The sequence below is a fragment of the Toxotes jaculatrix genome, chromosome 7 (genome assembly GCF_017976425.1).
Source record: "Toxotes jaculatrix isolate fToxJac2 chromosome 7, fToxJac2.pri, whole genome shotgun sequence".
Taxonomy (NCBI): Eukaryota; Metazoa; Chordata; class Actinopteri; family Toxotidae; genus Toxotes; species Toxotes jaculatrix.
The window spans coordinates 17,514,812-17,529,386 of record NC_054400.1 but is presented as its reverse complement, the minus strand read 5'-3'; the positions used below and the strand labels follow the sequence as shown (position 1 = coordinate 17,529,386).

At 42.1% G+C, this 14,575-nt stretch overlaps 1 protein-coding gene across 5 annotated transcripts in view; it reads left to right on the top strand.

Moving 5' to 3' along the window:
- mctp1a (multiple C2 domains, transmembrane 1a) overlaps nt 1–14,575 on the top strand; it is a 132,880-nt gene that overhangs the window by 76,145 nt on the left and 42,160 nt on the right. For all 5 annotated transcript variants that reach the window (XM_041042480.1, XM_041042479.1, XM_041042483.1 and 2 more), the window contains exons 9-14: nt 165–258; nt 5,183–5,285; nt 6,109–6,211; nt 6,816–6,917; nt 7,457–7,531; nt 9,749–9,868. In XM_041042480.1, coding sequence (XP_040898414.1) covers nt 165–258; nt 5,183–5,285; nt 6,109–6,211; nt 6,816–6,917; nt 7,457–7,531; nt 9,749–9,868 — 597 coding nt within the window. The remainder of the gene's footprint in view (nt 1–164; nt 259–5,182; nt 5,286–6,108; nt 6,212–6,815; nt 6,918–7,456; nt 7,532–9,748; nt 9,869–14,575) is intronic.

Sequence of the window (14,575 nt, the reverse complement as noted above, 5' to 3'; positions counted from 1 at the left end):
TCAGCTATAAATGCCAGCTCTACATTTTCAAATGAGGACTGCTAAAGGACATATCCTACCCTTTCCTCTCTTAATGAAATGTCAGGCTATTGACCAGTCTATTCTCTTCTATGCTAATTTTCCGTCCTCTTTGACCTTTCACCCCTGTTCCTGTGATGTTTCAGAGCCTGTTGAGGTCATTCCACAACCTGAAAGATGTCGGCATGGTGCAGGTAAAGGTCATCAGGGCTGAGGGACTGATGGCAGCAGATGTCACAGGTAAGACAGTGACCTTAAGTCCAAACAACAGGAGTATAACCTCTGTAGTTCTTATACACATTGTCAGAAGTTAGTCTTTTAATTTTTCATCCTTGTATTCATGCTCATATACTCCTGTTGCTGTTATTTTGCAATTCAGAGTGAACACTGCTTGAACATCTGATGGTAATGCTATCAATTCTGAGAGTATTACAGTTACAAGAGCTTTAAATAACTTTTGCTTAAGTTTTGGGTCTAGACATTGAACAATTTCTGTGGCACGATTTGCCTCCACCAGCAATCTGTCATGAATCTAGCCAAAGATAAAGTCAGGGTGTAATTGTGGTTTAAGGGATGATCCTCTGCGAGAATCCTCAGAGAGAGTTAAAGTCTACTTTGTGCAGGACACTAAATTTGTCTCTGCAGTTTTAGAAAAGATGCAGGCTGCTCATTTGAATAATAGAGAAAAAGTACACATTTGAACCAACAAATCTCTCTCCCTCCTCCTCCTCCCTCCTCCCGCTCTTTCTCTGCTTGCTCTCTCTGAATCCTCCATTCTCCATTAATTCTTACTTTTAATTAGGTCTACAGTGGACAGGCCTAGTTTTTCACTCTGTATTATCTAGTAGAGAGAGAAGAAAATGTGTGTGTCTGTGTGTGTGTGTGTGTCTCTGTGAGAGAGAGAGAGAGAGAGTCTAGAGTTTTTCTCTATTTGAAGCAGCCACAGTCCCATTAGCCAATACAGAGTGGAGCTGGTTGATTTGGGTTATTGCATGGAGCAACCGGAGCGACCGGAGTGCAGGGCTAATGGCTCTTCTATTTCACTCGGAGCAGAAATTTGCTCCGTGACCTCGTTGTAGAGCTCATCATTCAGTCTGAGCTTCATGGATCCTTTAAAAGAAAAAAATGGAAAAAAAAAATTGAGTAAAACTGTGGAAATATAATGTCTGTTGGCTGTTTGTTTGCTTTTCACTTTGTCTCTGCCGGCGTGACATGGTCATAGAGAGCATGTTTGATTTCAGAACAGTGTCTTTGCAGCCTGTGGTGATTTGAAATTATTGCCACAGGTTCAGTTCACAGTAAAAGTGCAGCGTGTCTTGTGGTGCCAACCAGGGCTAATATTTTACATAGAAACTGCTGTAACTGAATACAAAACAAATGGAACAAAGTGCAGAATTCAGTTTTGAAGCCACACAACAAACATGCTTCTTTTAGACTCGGTGTTGGTTTTTCTCTTGGAACATCTGCATTAGACAAAGAATAAATTTTTACTTAATAATGTAAACATTTAAATCCGTAGGATAAATACCTGCATTGCCTGTCAAATGCGATTTGCATGGAAAACATGGACTTCACATGCTAAAAGGCACAAGAAGACATTTTGATGATGGGAAACTTAAAGAAAATTTCCTTTGGTTTCACATGTGGGATTTCACATATAACTTTTATTTTTGTTAAATCCAGAGATATCTGAAATGTAGATGGTGACCTTATTTGAATTTATATGATCAGACACAAAGGAAATATTTTTCTTTTGTTCCCTAGAATTTTTTTTTTTCTCTCCTGTCAGTCGAACCCTTCACAAATAGATACAGTAAGTGAACTGATACTGATAACAGACAGGCTAAGGGGCTGTTTCTAGATGGCTTATTCCTGTTTTGAGTCTGATGCTGTGTGTGTGTGTCTGTGTGTGTGTGTGTATGTGTGTGTGTGTGTCTGTGTGTGTGTGTCACTGGCAGAAACAATAGCTCTGTAAGAGCCACATAAGAGCCCTCACCGCATGAACACCCTATTTTAACATCCCAGACCAAGAGAGGGTCAGGAGCAAGGTGAGAGAGAAACAGGCGGACAGACAGACAAACAGATAGGGAGAGAGAGAGACAGAGAGAGAGAAAGGGAGAGGAGGTCAGTGAGAGAGAGGAAGAGTTCACCATCTCTCTCCCATTCATGCTGCCTGTCTCCTCTCCTGTATTTTCTCCTCCTCCTCCCCTCTCCTCTCTCTCTCTCTCCCTCTCCTCTCTGGCCATCTCTCTCTCTCTAATTGAAGTGTTTTTGTGGAGTAGCTCCTCTCCAGCCCGAGTAGGATAACTGAAAATAGTCTCTAAAACCAACAATCCCTTTTGTCTGCTAGCTCTTGTCCCTCTGAGTGGATGCTACACTGTTAGAACATTTCAGTAGGAACACACACATGCATATAAAAGCACACACACACACACACACACACACACACACACACACACACACACACACACACACACACACACGTGCACTTCCAGCAGCAGCACCACCACAGCATGTGTAGACTCTTTTTCAGTCAATTGCCAGTAAACAGTAGATTTTCACTTGACACGTGGGGAAATACTGTAGATTATATCGCATATCTGGTTAAAAGTGATGAAGAAATGGAAAAAGAAATTCAACAAAAATTCATCAGATTTAAATTTTAAAGTCTGAATAACAATTAATTGTGATTATACAGGAGCATGAGAGTGTGCATTCCCTCTATAACCTCACTTCTCGCTAACGCTAAGCTTCCTGCGAGGCAATTAGAGCGTGCTCCCTCGTCTCCGTGCTGTAGTCATCTCTCCACACTTATCTTAGGGAACCCTGAAATGAGTTTGAGCCCCACTCTTCTCAGTGCAGACCCTCAGTCAGCGACACGGAGATGGGACCCGGGGGAGGCGCTTTGTTCGGACACTACCTGGATGCTCGCTGAGTGGCGCTCAAACCTGAGCGTGTAATTGGTTAAGACAGCCGCCTCTGGTGCTGGTGGCCAATAAGGTGAAAGTTCATCACCAATGACAACTGGCTCTCTGCAGCAACACTGCCTGTCATGTCATTAAAAACAGAATATTAGGCAGAAAATGGGGGAGGGCCGGGGTTCTGCGGAGATAATTTCCATCTCTTAATTTGGGTGATTGCATTTAAATTTAATCAGACCTGATTTGTTTATGTTGTGGAAGCGGTGGGATGATTAAGGAGGATGTGAAAATTTTCACTACTAAAAAAATACTGAATGAAAACTGCTTTCAAAACATTATTTTTAATTCTAAATGTAAATACATAGTTCATCATAGTTTATGTGAAATGCAGATAATTCGTATGGCTGCAGAGGTGCATTGAGAAGTAGGCTTTTGAGTCCGTCATGTTTTGTCTATTTTAATGTATCTTGTTTTCCATCGTGGGAGTCATAGCTGTCAATATCCACTTCAAACACTCTACATCAATAGAGCGCCACAAACAGATATGAAAGGCAACACCTACGGCTCAGCATTGATCACGGTGACATTTACTTTGCACACCCACTAAATGTCCTGCCCTTGTCACAACATTTGAAGAAAATCACACCAATCAATGACACACACACGCTTTCCGTGACACACAGACTCAGAGACGGACACATACAGGCACATACACAAATTTGACAGAGGGCTCTGAACTCAATCCCAACTTTATTGAGTCTTATTACGCAACATTGCTGCTTTACTAACATTTCAATATTTTCAGTATTTTCCCAGGGAATTTGTGTAGGACATTTCTTTTTTTAACTTCCTGACCCAGCCTTTTCAAGTGATAAGCTTGAACAAACAGCTCAACGGCTCCCAACAGTTTTTAATAAAAAATAAATAAATAATAATGATCAAAGGCTGAATTAAGAGTTTTGTTGTTTTTAGTTCATTCTGAGGCAATTGAAAGGAGGTGGGGTGGCAGGCATGGGGAGCTGGTCTCAGTCCTTTCTGTGTACAAAGAAATTGAAATATGAGATTTTAGTAAACAAATAGAGAATATATAGGACATAGTAGAGTGTGTTATTCTCAAGAGAATGAAATAACTGTGATTTTTATTTTTTATTTATTTCTTTTTTGGTTTCTCATCTCGGTCTCTCTCAGCCTCTCTCTACCCAGTTACGTAACTGTAGTAAATTCTGAACTGAAAGTTTTGTTGGAATGAATTAGCATTAATGAATATGATTTATAGTGAGTCATATATCATATCTATGTTTTATAACATCTAAGGGTCTTTAAGGTTCTCACGCAGTGCATTAAAGTTTTATCTTTTGGCAGCCACAGGCCACTCAAATTATTTTATATGCCATCCTTGAGTTTTTAAAATGATTTATTCTATGATAGGATAAATCTACATTTGGATGTATGTTGTTTTGTTATTATTACTGTAAAATATCACTTGTGTTATATTAATGAAACTGCTTTTGCTGCCTGAGTATAAAACTCCGGCCGTGATTTCCTTGAGTTAAATTTCAATTTTTAATAGCCAAAGACTTTTCACTGCAGAAATGATGATGAGAAAATGTTTTCTCCGTCATTCTTTCATCATTTAATTCTCATGTTGTTTTTGCTTTCGCCCATTTTTTCTTCATGTCGATGCCGCCGCCGTCTCCCCGCTCGCTTTTGGAATCGCTAATCACGGACCAGTTTCTCACACCCCTGCTCAGCTGTCTTTATCTTCTCCTCTGAACTTCTCTGGCCTTCAGAGCCACATCACCCTCTGTGTTCTCAGCACCATGAATTCTCAAAGTCTTCTCTCCCTTTTCTCTCTTCCACCCCCTCCTTGTGACTGCCCAGGGCACAGTTGTCCTGGAGCTTATCTTCTAGTTGTCCATGTTCCCAGGGTGTTGATAGAAACGGCTTGCAGCTGTTCCACTGATATACTGTTGTATAATATATACAGCATTGGGGCTAAAAATGAAAGAATCATATTATTGCAGTTCTGATAAGTCCAGGGTATTGGAGCTGTCATGTGGTATAAGGGGAGGAGGCTATATACTATCTGTCTTAATAATAAGAGGGATATAAGATAGACAAAAGCTGTTGGAACTACTCACGGTTCTCGGTTTCCTTGAAACCTCAGGCCAACAGAACTTTAGTATCTACTGTATTTATACGTCTCTTTTCACTAAGGTCATTCTTATGTTTTTGCTCTGCAGGTAAGAGTGACCCATTCTGTGTGGTGGAGCTGAGTAATGATCGGCTGCAGACTCACACTGTCTACAAAAACCTCAACCCAGAGTGGAACAAGGTCTTCACTTTGTGAGTGGCTTTGACAATACCCATATATTTGTGCATGCACTGTAACACGTACAGTTGATATTCACTGGAATAATGAAAATAAAAATGGATTTTCTTTTTTTTTTTTTTTAAACTGGCATGTCTGAGTTAAAGTCAGAGCAACAGTCTAACTATAAGGAAAAAAGAAAAATGCATTTGCATTGCATTTTTAAATTCACATCATTCAACTGTTTATTTATGTTTTGTAAAATTAATTCTGGACTGGTCTGATCATTAAAAAAAATATGATTATATATATATATATAGATATAAATTCAGGACAAGATATTAGTACAAATTTAAAAAAAAAAGGCTTATAGTTATAGTCTGGCAATAGTTAAATAGTTAATGCAGATCTAATCCTACATTAAAAAAATATATATGCATATAAAATGGAGGGTTTTTTTTTTCCACAGTACAAACTTGCGAATTCCCAGTGATGGGAGAGGTTAATTTAGTCATTCTTTGAGTGCACATCTTTCTCATAGCCTCCTTTCTATACATAACATCAGCCATGTTCTTGCTAGCCTAGTTTTCAAAAGATGACACGTAAGAGCTTTGCAGTTTAGCTCTACTTGGCTCATGCAGTTATGTTGTGTAATATCACATAAAGCACGTTAATGATGATTTTTAAACATTTATGTAAATGCAGTAGCCTCATATAGCGTTTCAGATTTTAAACTGTTTTCTGTATCTTTAATATTTAAAGAAGCTTGTGCAAGATCTGATAGCTTTCACGCTGTTTAAGTTTGTAGGCCATATTTTAGTGTATATGTCAGCGGTACTGTCTTTGTGTGTGGTCTAGTAACGTGAAGGACATCCACTCGGTACTCGAGGTCACTGTTTACGACGAGGACCGAGACAGAAGCGCAGATTTCCTGGGAAAAGTGGCTATTCCTTTACTAAATGTGAGTCAAAGATAGATTTCTCTGTGTGTGTTTCTTTTTCTTTTCCCTTGGGGATAATGGAGAGAACATAGAGGAACAGAAAGAATGAAAACACACAGTGGAAGATATAAAAAGCAGAGGTTATTTTTGCAACTCCACAGATGAGACTGTTATTATTTCACAAAGAGAAAGAGATGACAGGAAGGGGAAGAAAATGGAAGAGAGGCTGAGAAGAAAAAAAGAAGAGATTGATAGGTGAGAAGAAAGAAAGTGAGGGGATGAAAGATGATATGAAAATGACACTGATCGAGAGATGGAACGATGCGATTTGGAGAAAAAAAGAAAGAAGAGTGTCTCTTATATCTGAAAAAAATATATAGATAGCCCGTGAAAGAACTGTGTATCTAATATATCTGTGCTCTGCTGTACAGTATGATTCCCCAGGATAGTTAATTTCTGTTTGACAGAGCCGAGCTGCAGTGGGTAATGAACAGGTACTTGTCAGAGTTGCCACAGTTGTTTTGGGTTCCCTGTCAGCGCCAGCAGCTGGGGTTCAAAGGTGGCCCGGGGAGCCGATTCAGCCGGGTATTGCCAGACAGACGCCTGTCATGTCCCTCTCCCACAGATCCAAAATGGAGAACGCAAAGCCTACGCCTTGAAAAGCAAGGAGCTGACAGGGCCAACAAAAGGGGTCATCTTTCTCGAAATAGACGTGATTTTTAATGCTGTAAGTCTTTCTTTTGCTTTTTTGATTCTCCTCCCTGATTTTTTTTTTTTTTTTGCCCTCCACCCCCCATTATCCTCTCTCTCTCTCTCCATCCTCTCTTGTTCTCTCCAGCATCGACCCCCCCCCCCCCCCCTCTTCGCTGCTGTTGTCTTTATTCTGTTTGTCCCCCCCCCTCCCTTGCTTCCATCTCATCTCTCGTCCCTTGTCCCTCGTCCTCGTTTTGGCTTTAATTATCGAAGACTCCCTCTCAGCAGCCTTTGTTCCCCCATTCACCATCACTGTGTGTGTCCTATAGCGGCCATCTTACAGCTTTCTCTTCTGCTCTCTCTAGCCTCTGACATGGGGCATGCTCTATGCATGTGCTGCCATGTTATATCAGCGCACTGTGTGTTAGAAAAACCTTCAGAATAATCCAAATATAGTCTCTCGCTAATTCATTATCCTCATCCTTATCATTTGGTGGAGCCTCTTAAAGGAGTATCATTTCAGTCTCACCATTCGCTGTTTATGACACTGTGTGTGTTCACTTCATCCTCCAGGTGAAGGCTGGTCTCAGGACGTTGATTCCCATCGAGCAGAAGTATATCGAGGAGGAGCCCAGAGTGTCCAAACAGGTACATCAGCAGCCGACACTTATCTCCTGCCACTCTGCCTGATTCTTATCTGTGTCCACCACTGTACCAGCTATTCTGCTTAACTGTCTGAAGCAAAACCAACAAGGCTGGAGAGTGGCATCTCGAAAAGCTCAACAACTGTGTGGGCAAGATATAACAGGATGATTGAAGGAAAAACAGCATTTTTTCTTCCTTCCTCTCTCCCTTCTCTCGCCCCCCCCCCCCCCCCCCCCCCCATCACCCCCCTCGCATCCACTCTGAGTGGTGAATAGAAATGTCAAGCTGTCAGCTGTGGGGTGCATAAGTAGATTGGCCATCCTTATAGTTGGCCCTCTTTGCCACTGCTGCTTTGCACTTCATTGTCACGCCACTCAGTGTGGCGGCACCACAAAGGGCTGAATAGTAGGGGCTGGCCCACATCAGACATGTCATATGAGTGACCGTTTGGGCTCAGCAGTCAATGCCGCGCCACGCACAGCCGAGCGCAGCCATGCCCGGCGCACGCACCAGCTCCCATACCACCCTTTTGTCAGCCCTCCATCTATTCCCTTCTTTCCTCACTGTTTCTGCCTTCTCCGTTGCTCTCTGTCTCAGTGTCCCAGCCCACTCTATGCTTTTCTCCCAAGTGCAGAATCCTTTTTTTTCATCTCCATTTCACCTCCGACTCACAGAGATGACCCATGTCAACGTCTCGCAATGATGATGTCACCGGCTGCTTTGGAGGGATTGCCACATGAGGGCTCTTTTGTGTGGTAGCAGCTCCCCTGCTGTTGCTTGCTGCTTAGTGTGCAGACACACACACACACACAGATAAGAAATAGAAAAAAAACACACACATAAGCTGCCTTCCAAAAACAAGCATTTAATTGCAATTATGACATTTGACTTAATAAATGGCTTCACCATTTTTCTAAGTGTTTTTAAGGAATAACTCAAGGCACTCTTTGAAATAATTCATGAAAAATGAAATATTCTTATCAAGGCAGTTATGGCAATAATGAGCCAAGAAGAGTACAGCGTGTACATCAAGTGCATGCGCTGAGGAACGTTGAAATGGATGATTCACAGTCTTGCAGTCCTCAGGGTCTCTGCGTCCCCAGCAGGACACCATACAGTCATCCTCAGTTTGGCAACAAAAAGCTTCACATAATTATACATAGAGATGGAGGAATCCTCCTCTCATCTAGCATCAAAGCCGCCAAGCCACCCCTAACCACATGCAAATCCACCCGGATACACACATACATAGATACAGACAATAGACTTTACTGTAGTGTTACAAACATATACTGCAAACCCACAGTATACACACATTCAAACACACACACATAATTTTCCAAAGAGTAAAATAATGGCCTAGAATTTTTTTGAACAGTGATCTGCAGAGACAGTTTGTCCTTTGGGAGCACTTTCTCCTGGTGGTGACCTGATTGGGTGGTTGGCGTTCTGCGCTGCTGTTATGCTATTCCCTGAATGGTTGGCAACCCAGGGGGAGGACAGCAGTTAGCCAGTTCTCTCTCATCTCTGGCCAAATGCCTGGAGAACCCTCAGGGAGGAGAATCCAGGGACTGTGTTGGAAATTGTTATTATTGTACTTAACTTTATCACTGGGAGAGTACACTTAAAGGAACATTGTGAGCCAGCTTGTCACACTTCAAGCAGCCATTTGTCCTATATGTTGATCCACATCCATGTAAAGCTATCCAAAGAAGGAAACGCAACAGTGCTGCGATGCTATAACACTGAAGCAAAAGTGAGGTCGGTGCCACAAATTTGAAGTTGGAACTTTTAAATGCTCCAGTTAACTTTACAAAGTGGCAAGAGAATGAGAAACTACAGGCTTTGAAGCTACCATAATAAGGCCTACTGACAGTGTGTCATTTTAACTAAGGTGCTAATTATGACATGTAGCATATTTATTTACTGAATTGTGATGAATTCACATTTTAGCTAAACAAAGAGGAGAGAAGTGACCTCTTAAAGCATATGTCCTCACAATCTTCTAGCAGCATATTTACAATACAGCACCTTAATAAGTCTTCTTTACACACTGTCATTGTGGACATGCCACGTCCACATGTGTATATACCATTTTCAAAATGGAGCAATAGATCATGCATGTACCACCGTGCTTTTTTCCTCCCCGTAGCACATTTTTGACCTTTAGCCTTAGCTGGTGTAAAACATTCACGCTTTCATCTCTGTCTTCCTTTCCAGCTGCTGTTGCGCAACTTCAACCGAGTTAGGCGCTGCATCATGTTCCTTATCAACACAGGCTGCTACATCAACAGTTGCTTCGAATGGGACTCTCCACAGAGGAGCATCTGTGCGTTTGTGGTACGTAGAGGTGTACCCACACATACAGTACCATAGTTACATACTTTATATCTTTTGGGGATCAATTACTTTATTGCCATATTGATGATTATGCTGTCTTACTGTTATTAATTTGTTTTATTGAGTAATTTTTTTACCTCACAGTTTTTGAAATTAAATAGACCCCACTCACATTGATTTATTAGGACTATTTCACATATGTTGGCAAACAGTTGTCAAATATGTTACTGGTCATGCAATTTATGCCAGTTAATATCTACACACACACACACACACACACACACACACACACACACACACACACACACACACACACACACACACACAAAGAGTAAGAGAGCAACATGTTCACAGAGGCTGTAGGACCATTTCTGCTAACAAAGTATGGATCCTTCACTGGTAATTGCGCACTTTAATACAAGAGATTGTTGATGTCTCAAGCACAGATAAGTACATTCCCACACTTTAACCCCCTCCCACAGACTGTTATTCACACACTCAAATATCTTGTCATGATAGTCTGGATTAACTCCTTTTTTTGGCTTTGCATTAAATACACAAGCACACTTGGTGTATACTTGGAAAGTGTCTGTTTTGTTGCTGGGAATGAGTGGAGAGTCGACGTTGCCGTTTACACACCATTTTAAATGAGACCCTCAGACATCTTAGAAAACTTAGTGGATGCAACCACAATCTACTGAAGTGTGACAAGCTGTTCCTGCAGACAGTGGAAATGGCAGCCTCTCCCATCAGCCTCCTCTTCATCTTCTCTCTCCCTCTCTCTCTCTCGCTCCCCTGTCATCTATGGCTGGTATTAAAAGGTGAAGTGTAATTGGACAGCAGAGCTATCAGTAAAAGACATTCTCCTGCAGGGCAGTGAGTGGCTGCATGGAGGTTCCTACCCTAAAGATGACAGAGCAGGCATTTAATCCTGTCTGGTTTAGTGTCCTGACTTAAGTAGCGACAGGACAGGTGAACCCGCCCCAGCCCCAGCCCTTTACCATGGGAGCACTCAGTGTCTCCACAGCAGACATTAGACATTAGCAGCGTTTGGCTGTCTGACACCAGTTTCATCTCTGCAGAGGCTGTATGTGTGTGTGTGTGAGTTTGTACAGCAGGTCACAGTGTCATCACAAGACATGGGTCAGAAGAGACACAGTATTGATCAGTTAACATTTTCCCTCTGTGTGTGTGCGAGCATGCTCGTGTATGAGCCTGGCGTGCCCGTGTGTGTGCGCACGTACGTTTGCATTTTCTCTCATGTAAGGCTGAACTGGGCACGAGCGCTCGTGTCTTATCTGTTAAAAATAAATGAAAATGTCAGACAAAAAAAGATAAAAAAAATATGTTGAGGAATTCACACAAAACAAGGTCACATCAGAATTGCCAGTCTACACGGTGAATGGAGAGGGGAGGGTGCAGCCTTGGATAGCGAAGCCTCCATGTCAGCGCACACAAACACACACACACACACACGTGCATGCCTTGTATTGCTCTTGGCCCTTTTTGAGAACACAACTCATTGTACATCCATTTCTGAGTAACAGTGCCAACTATTCATATCCTCATTGTGCTCACTTAAATTCAAAGTATTCAGATGATGATAAAGGATGTATCTAGGCCAAGGACATAGCGTTTTATAGTTTATACAAAGTCTGAAATTTAGGTGTCATTGTGCTCCCCCACACCCCACCCCACCCCACCCCCTGCCTCGCTCTTTCGGGAGTCTGCCATCGTAGGAGTATGCACTTAGCTAAAAGCATCAGAGTATTTAGGGCCTCTCCTCTACACAGGTACTCCCTCCCTCCCTTCCATTTCTTCATCCTTCTCTCATTTCTCCCTCACTTTGAGAGGCCTCTTAATCACTTCGCTCATCTCTTTAAGTGGGTTTTTATGGGGGGCCATCTGGCCAAGGTGGTGCGTTCATGAAGGTGCGCGGCTGTGTGTGATTATGGGCATGTGTGTCTGTTCACATGTTCACGTGTGTTTCTGTCTGGCGGTTGTTCTAGACAGATGTTACACTTAACTTTCCGACGTGGCTGTAGCTACAGAGGTGGAGTTGTGGGCAATTCAGCCTATAAACTTACAAATGTGTGCACTTCTTAACTGCTAAGTAAGCCTGGAGGATATTGTGGGATATTGTGAGTGCAGTAGTACATCAAAATGTGGTTGTCATTCTGTGTCACTTCACAGAATTCCCTCCACAAAAAAAAAAAACGCTCAAAATTTCCTTCATGGTTCCTTACTCTCCTTCTGCCCAGTTTTGCAATGCCAGCCGCATGCACACCTCGCCCATTAGTGCCAGCTGTGATTAGTGTGTATGTTGTGTGTGTGTTTTGTGAGAGAAAGAGAGATATTGCATAGTCTCACATGCAGCCTTTCTCTCTCTCTCACACCCACACTGCTGTCACCCACCCATCCCGACAGTGAATCAGCCACCGTTGCAGCTTTGCCTGAGGCGTTGGCACAATGGACGGGACTGGAGTTACCTCCTGTCCTGCATGATGGGTGGTGTCTGTGTATGTGTGTGTATGTGTGTGTGTATGGGTGGGTCTTAGTGTCTCCGTCTCCCTGTCTCGAGGTTAAGCGTCTGCTTCCTCTCTCCACACCTGCAAGCTCAGTGTCTCTCCCTTCTATCTGTCCATCCATCCCTGCTCCTCTTTATCTCTCCCTCCCCTCCCCTCCCCTCCCTTCGCCTTCCCTCCCGGAGAGTTGAGGCCATTGTGGGGCTGAGCGGTGTTGGGTTCTGTTCTCCTGCTGCTGCCAGCTCTCCCCACGGCCCCTGCAAGACAAGGCTGTTATTGCCCCAGGGACCGCAGGCCTCAGCAGCTCTTCCTCCAAACAAATTTGCTGTAACTTTATCTGCAATTGGGCCCTGAATTGGGAGCAAATAGAGGCAGCTTTGTGAAGCTTGGGGAAGGGCGAGGGCAGCGAGCTGGGGGTTGTTGGGGAGGCAGGGGAAATGATACCAGGCTCTTTTATGTCAGGCAAAGTAGGACTCTTATCAGGAAGAGAGCCCAGACAAGGGAGCTACTTCTAGAGGAAACTGGAGCACCTATCACCTGCTTTGCATTTAGATAAAAATTCACCCTGCTGAAATAAAAAAGGGAAAAAAAGCAAAGACAGGTACAGACGCAACTATTGGAGTGTGTGTGTGTGTGTTTGCACATGTCTGGTTTGATACACACATATACGCACACACAGTGCAGGGACACCATAGCAGTCAGTGGTACACACCACTCCAGGTCTCTTTAAATTGCTCCTTTGACTCCTCTTCAAAGAACCTGTCTAACTTTTAAAAGTTTTAAAGTCTAGAGTTCGTCTTTGCCCACAGCAAGGGACAGCTTTGAAAGATATACTTTCACATTTTACTGCTCTCCTGATTTGCAAAATGAATGATAGTTGAAATATAGTGGCATGACTAACAGAGAATACCAAGTCAGAGTTTAATCACCAGAGATAGAGACTCAACAGAAAATGTACGAGACCCTTAGTGGAGCAGTTGAAGTTTCAGCATCCATACTTCTCTATACCAGGTTGCAGTTCTGTAGTACTGTGGCCATAAAATGGTGGATGCTTTATTTTTTTATTCCATGTTATTACAAAATAACTGGCTTTGACAGATTGGTTTTAGTGATTCATGCTGCCTTTTTTACCGGATGAACAGCATTAATTGTGCTGTAGCTCTATGTTCTGCAGGAGTACAGCAGGGGGCAGTCTAGCACCACTGAATGTTGTGAAGGTCCGGTCACAAACAGGACACAGTCTCCCTCCCTCTCTAGTTCCCTCGAACTTAACAGGACTTCTAGTTGCTATCTGGCAACACTTAGTGCCAGCATGGAAATTGATGTAAGAGAGATAAAGGGGAACTCTGAAATCCAAACTTCAGTTTCACTCCACTGAGACAGAGCAGGGGGAAAGTTAGCCTGGTGTGTGGTTAATGTAAGCCAAAGTACTGAATATTACCCTCCCACAGTGCCGCGGCTCACAGCCGTAAGGACATGGGTTGTGTTTTGAAACAAACAATGCAAGATACAACTCTCAATGTGCCTCATGGAGTGCTTGAATAAAACATTTTGACTTCTCTGTTTTGTTAACATTTTTAATATATCTTCCTGTGTTGAGTGGATTTCTTAATATTAAGAGAAAGCATCAAAGATTATAACGAAATGAAAATGAAAAAATGAAAATGAAATCCAACCACAGAGACTTGTCAGAATAATTTAGTTTACTAAATTTGTGTATGGGTATTTTAGCCAAAATATAACAAATTACACTGCCATAGTTTTGCTTTGTTCCTGTTTGTTATTGTCTATTTTAATTATACGTCTCATTTGAATTTCAACTTGTGCTCAGATGTGAAGTTTGCCCAGTTCAAATGTAGCCTTTAACTGTAACTGAAATGGTTTAGCAGATTTGACAGTGGAAAATATTATTTTACTTTGTTTTGTGACAACTGAATAGTTTTGTTCTTAGACACTTCAGTCAGTTTCACCGAGGACCTGCTGAGGTGGAAATAATTTTAAAATAAATTATGATACATTTTTATGACAAAAAAGATAAACTTAAATTATTTTATTACTCCTGACTTTTTATTTATTTATTTATTGACTTTTTGTTCTTTTCACAACAGCAAGTAGTTTTGCTAACAAAATCAAATGTCCACCAAAGAACAAATAAACTAAATTAAATCTAAAATTGATATTG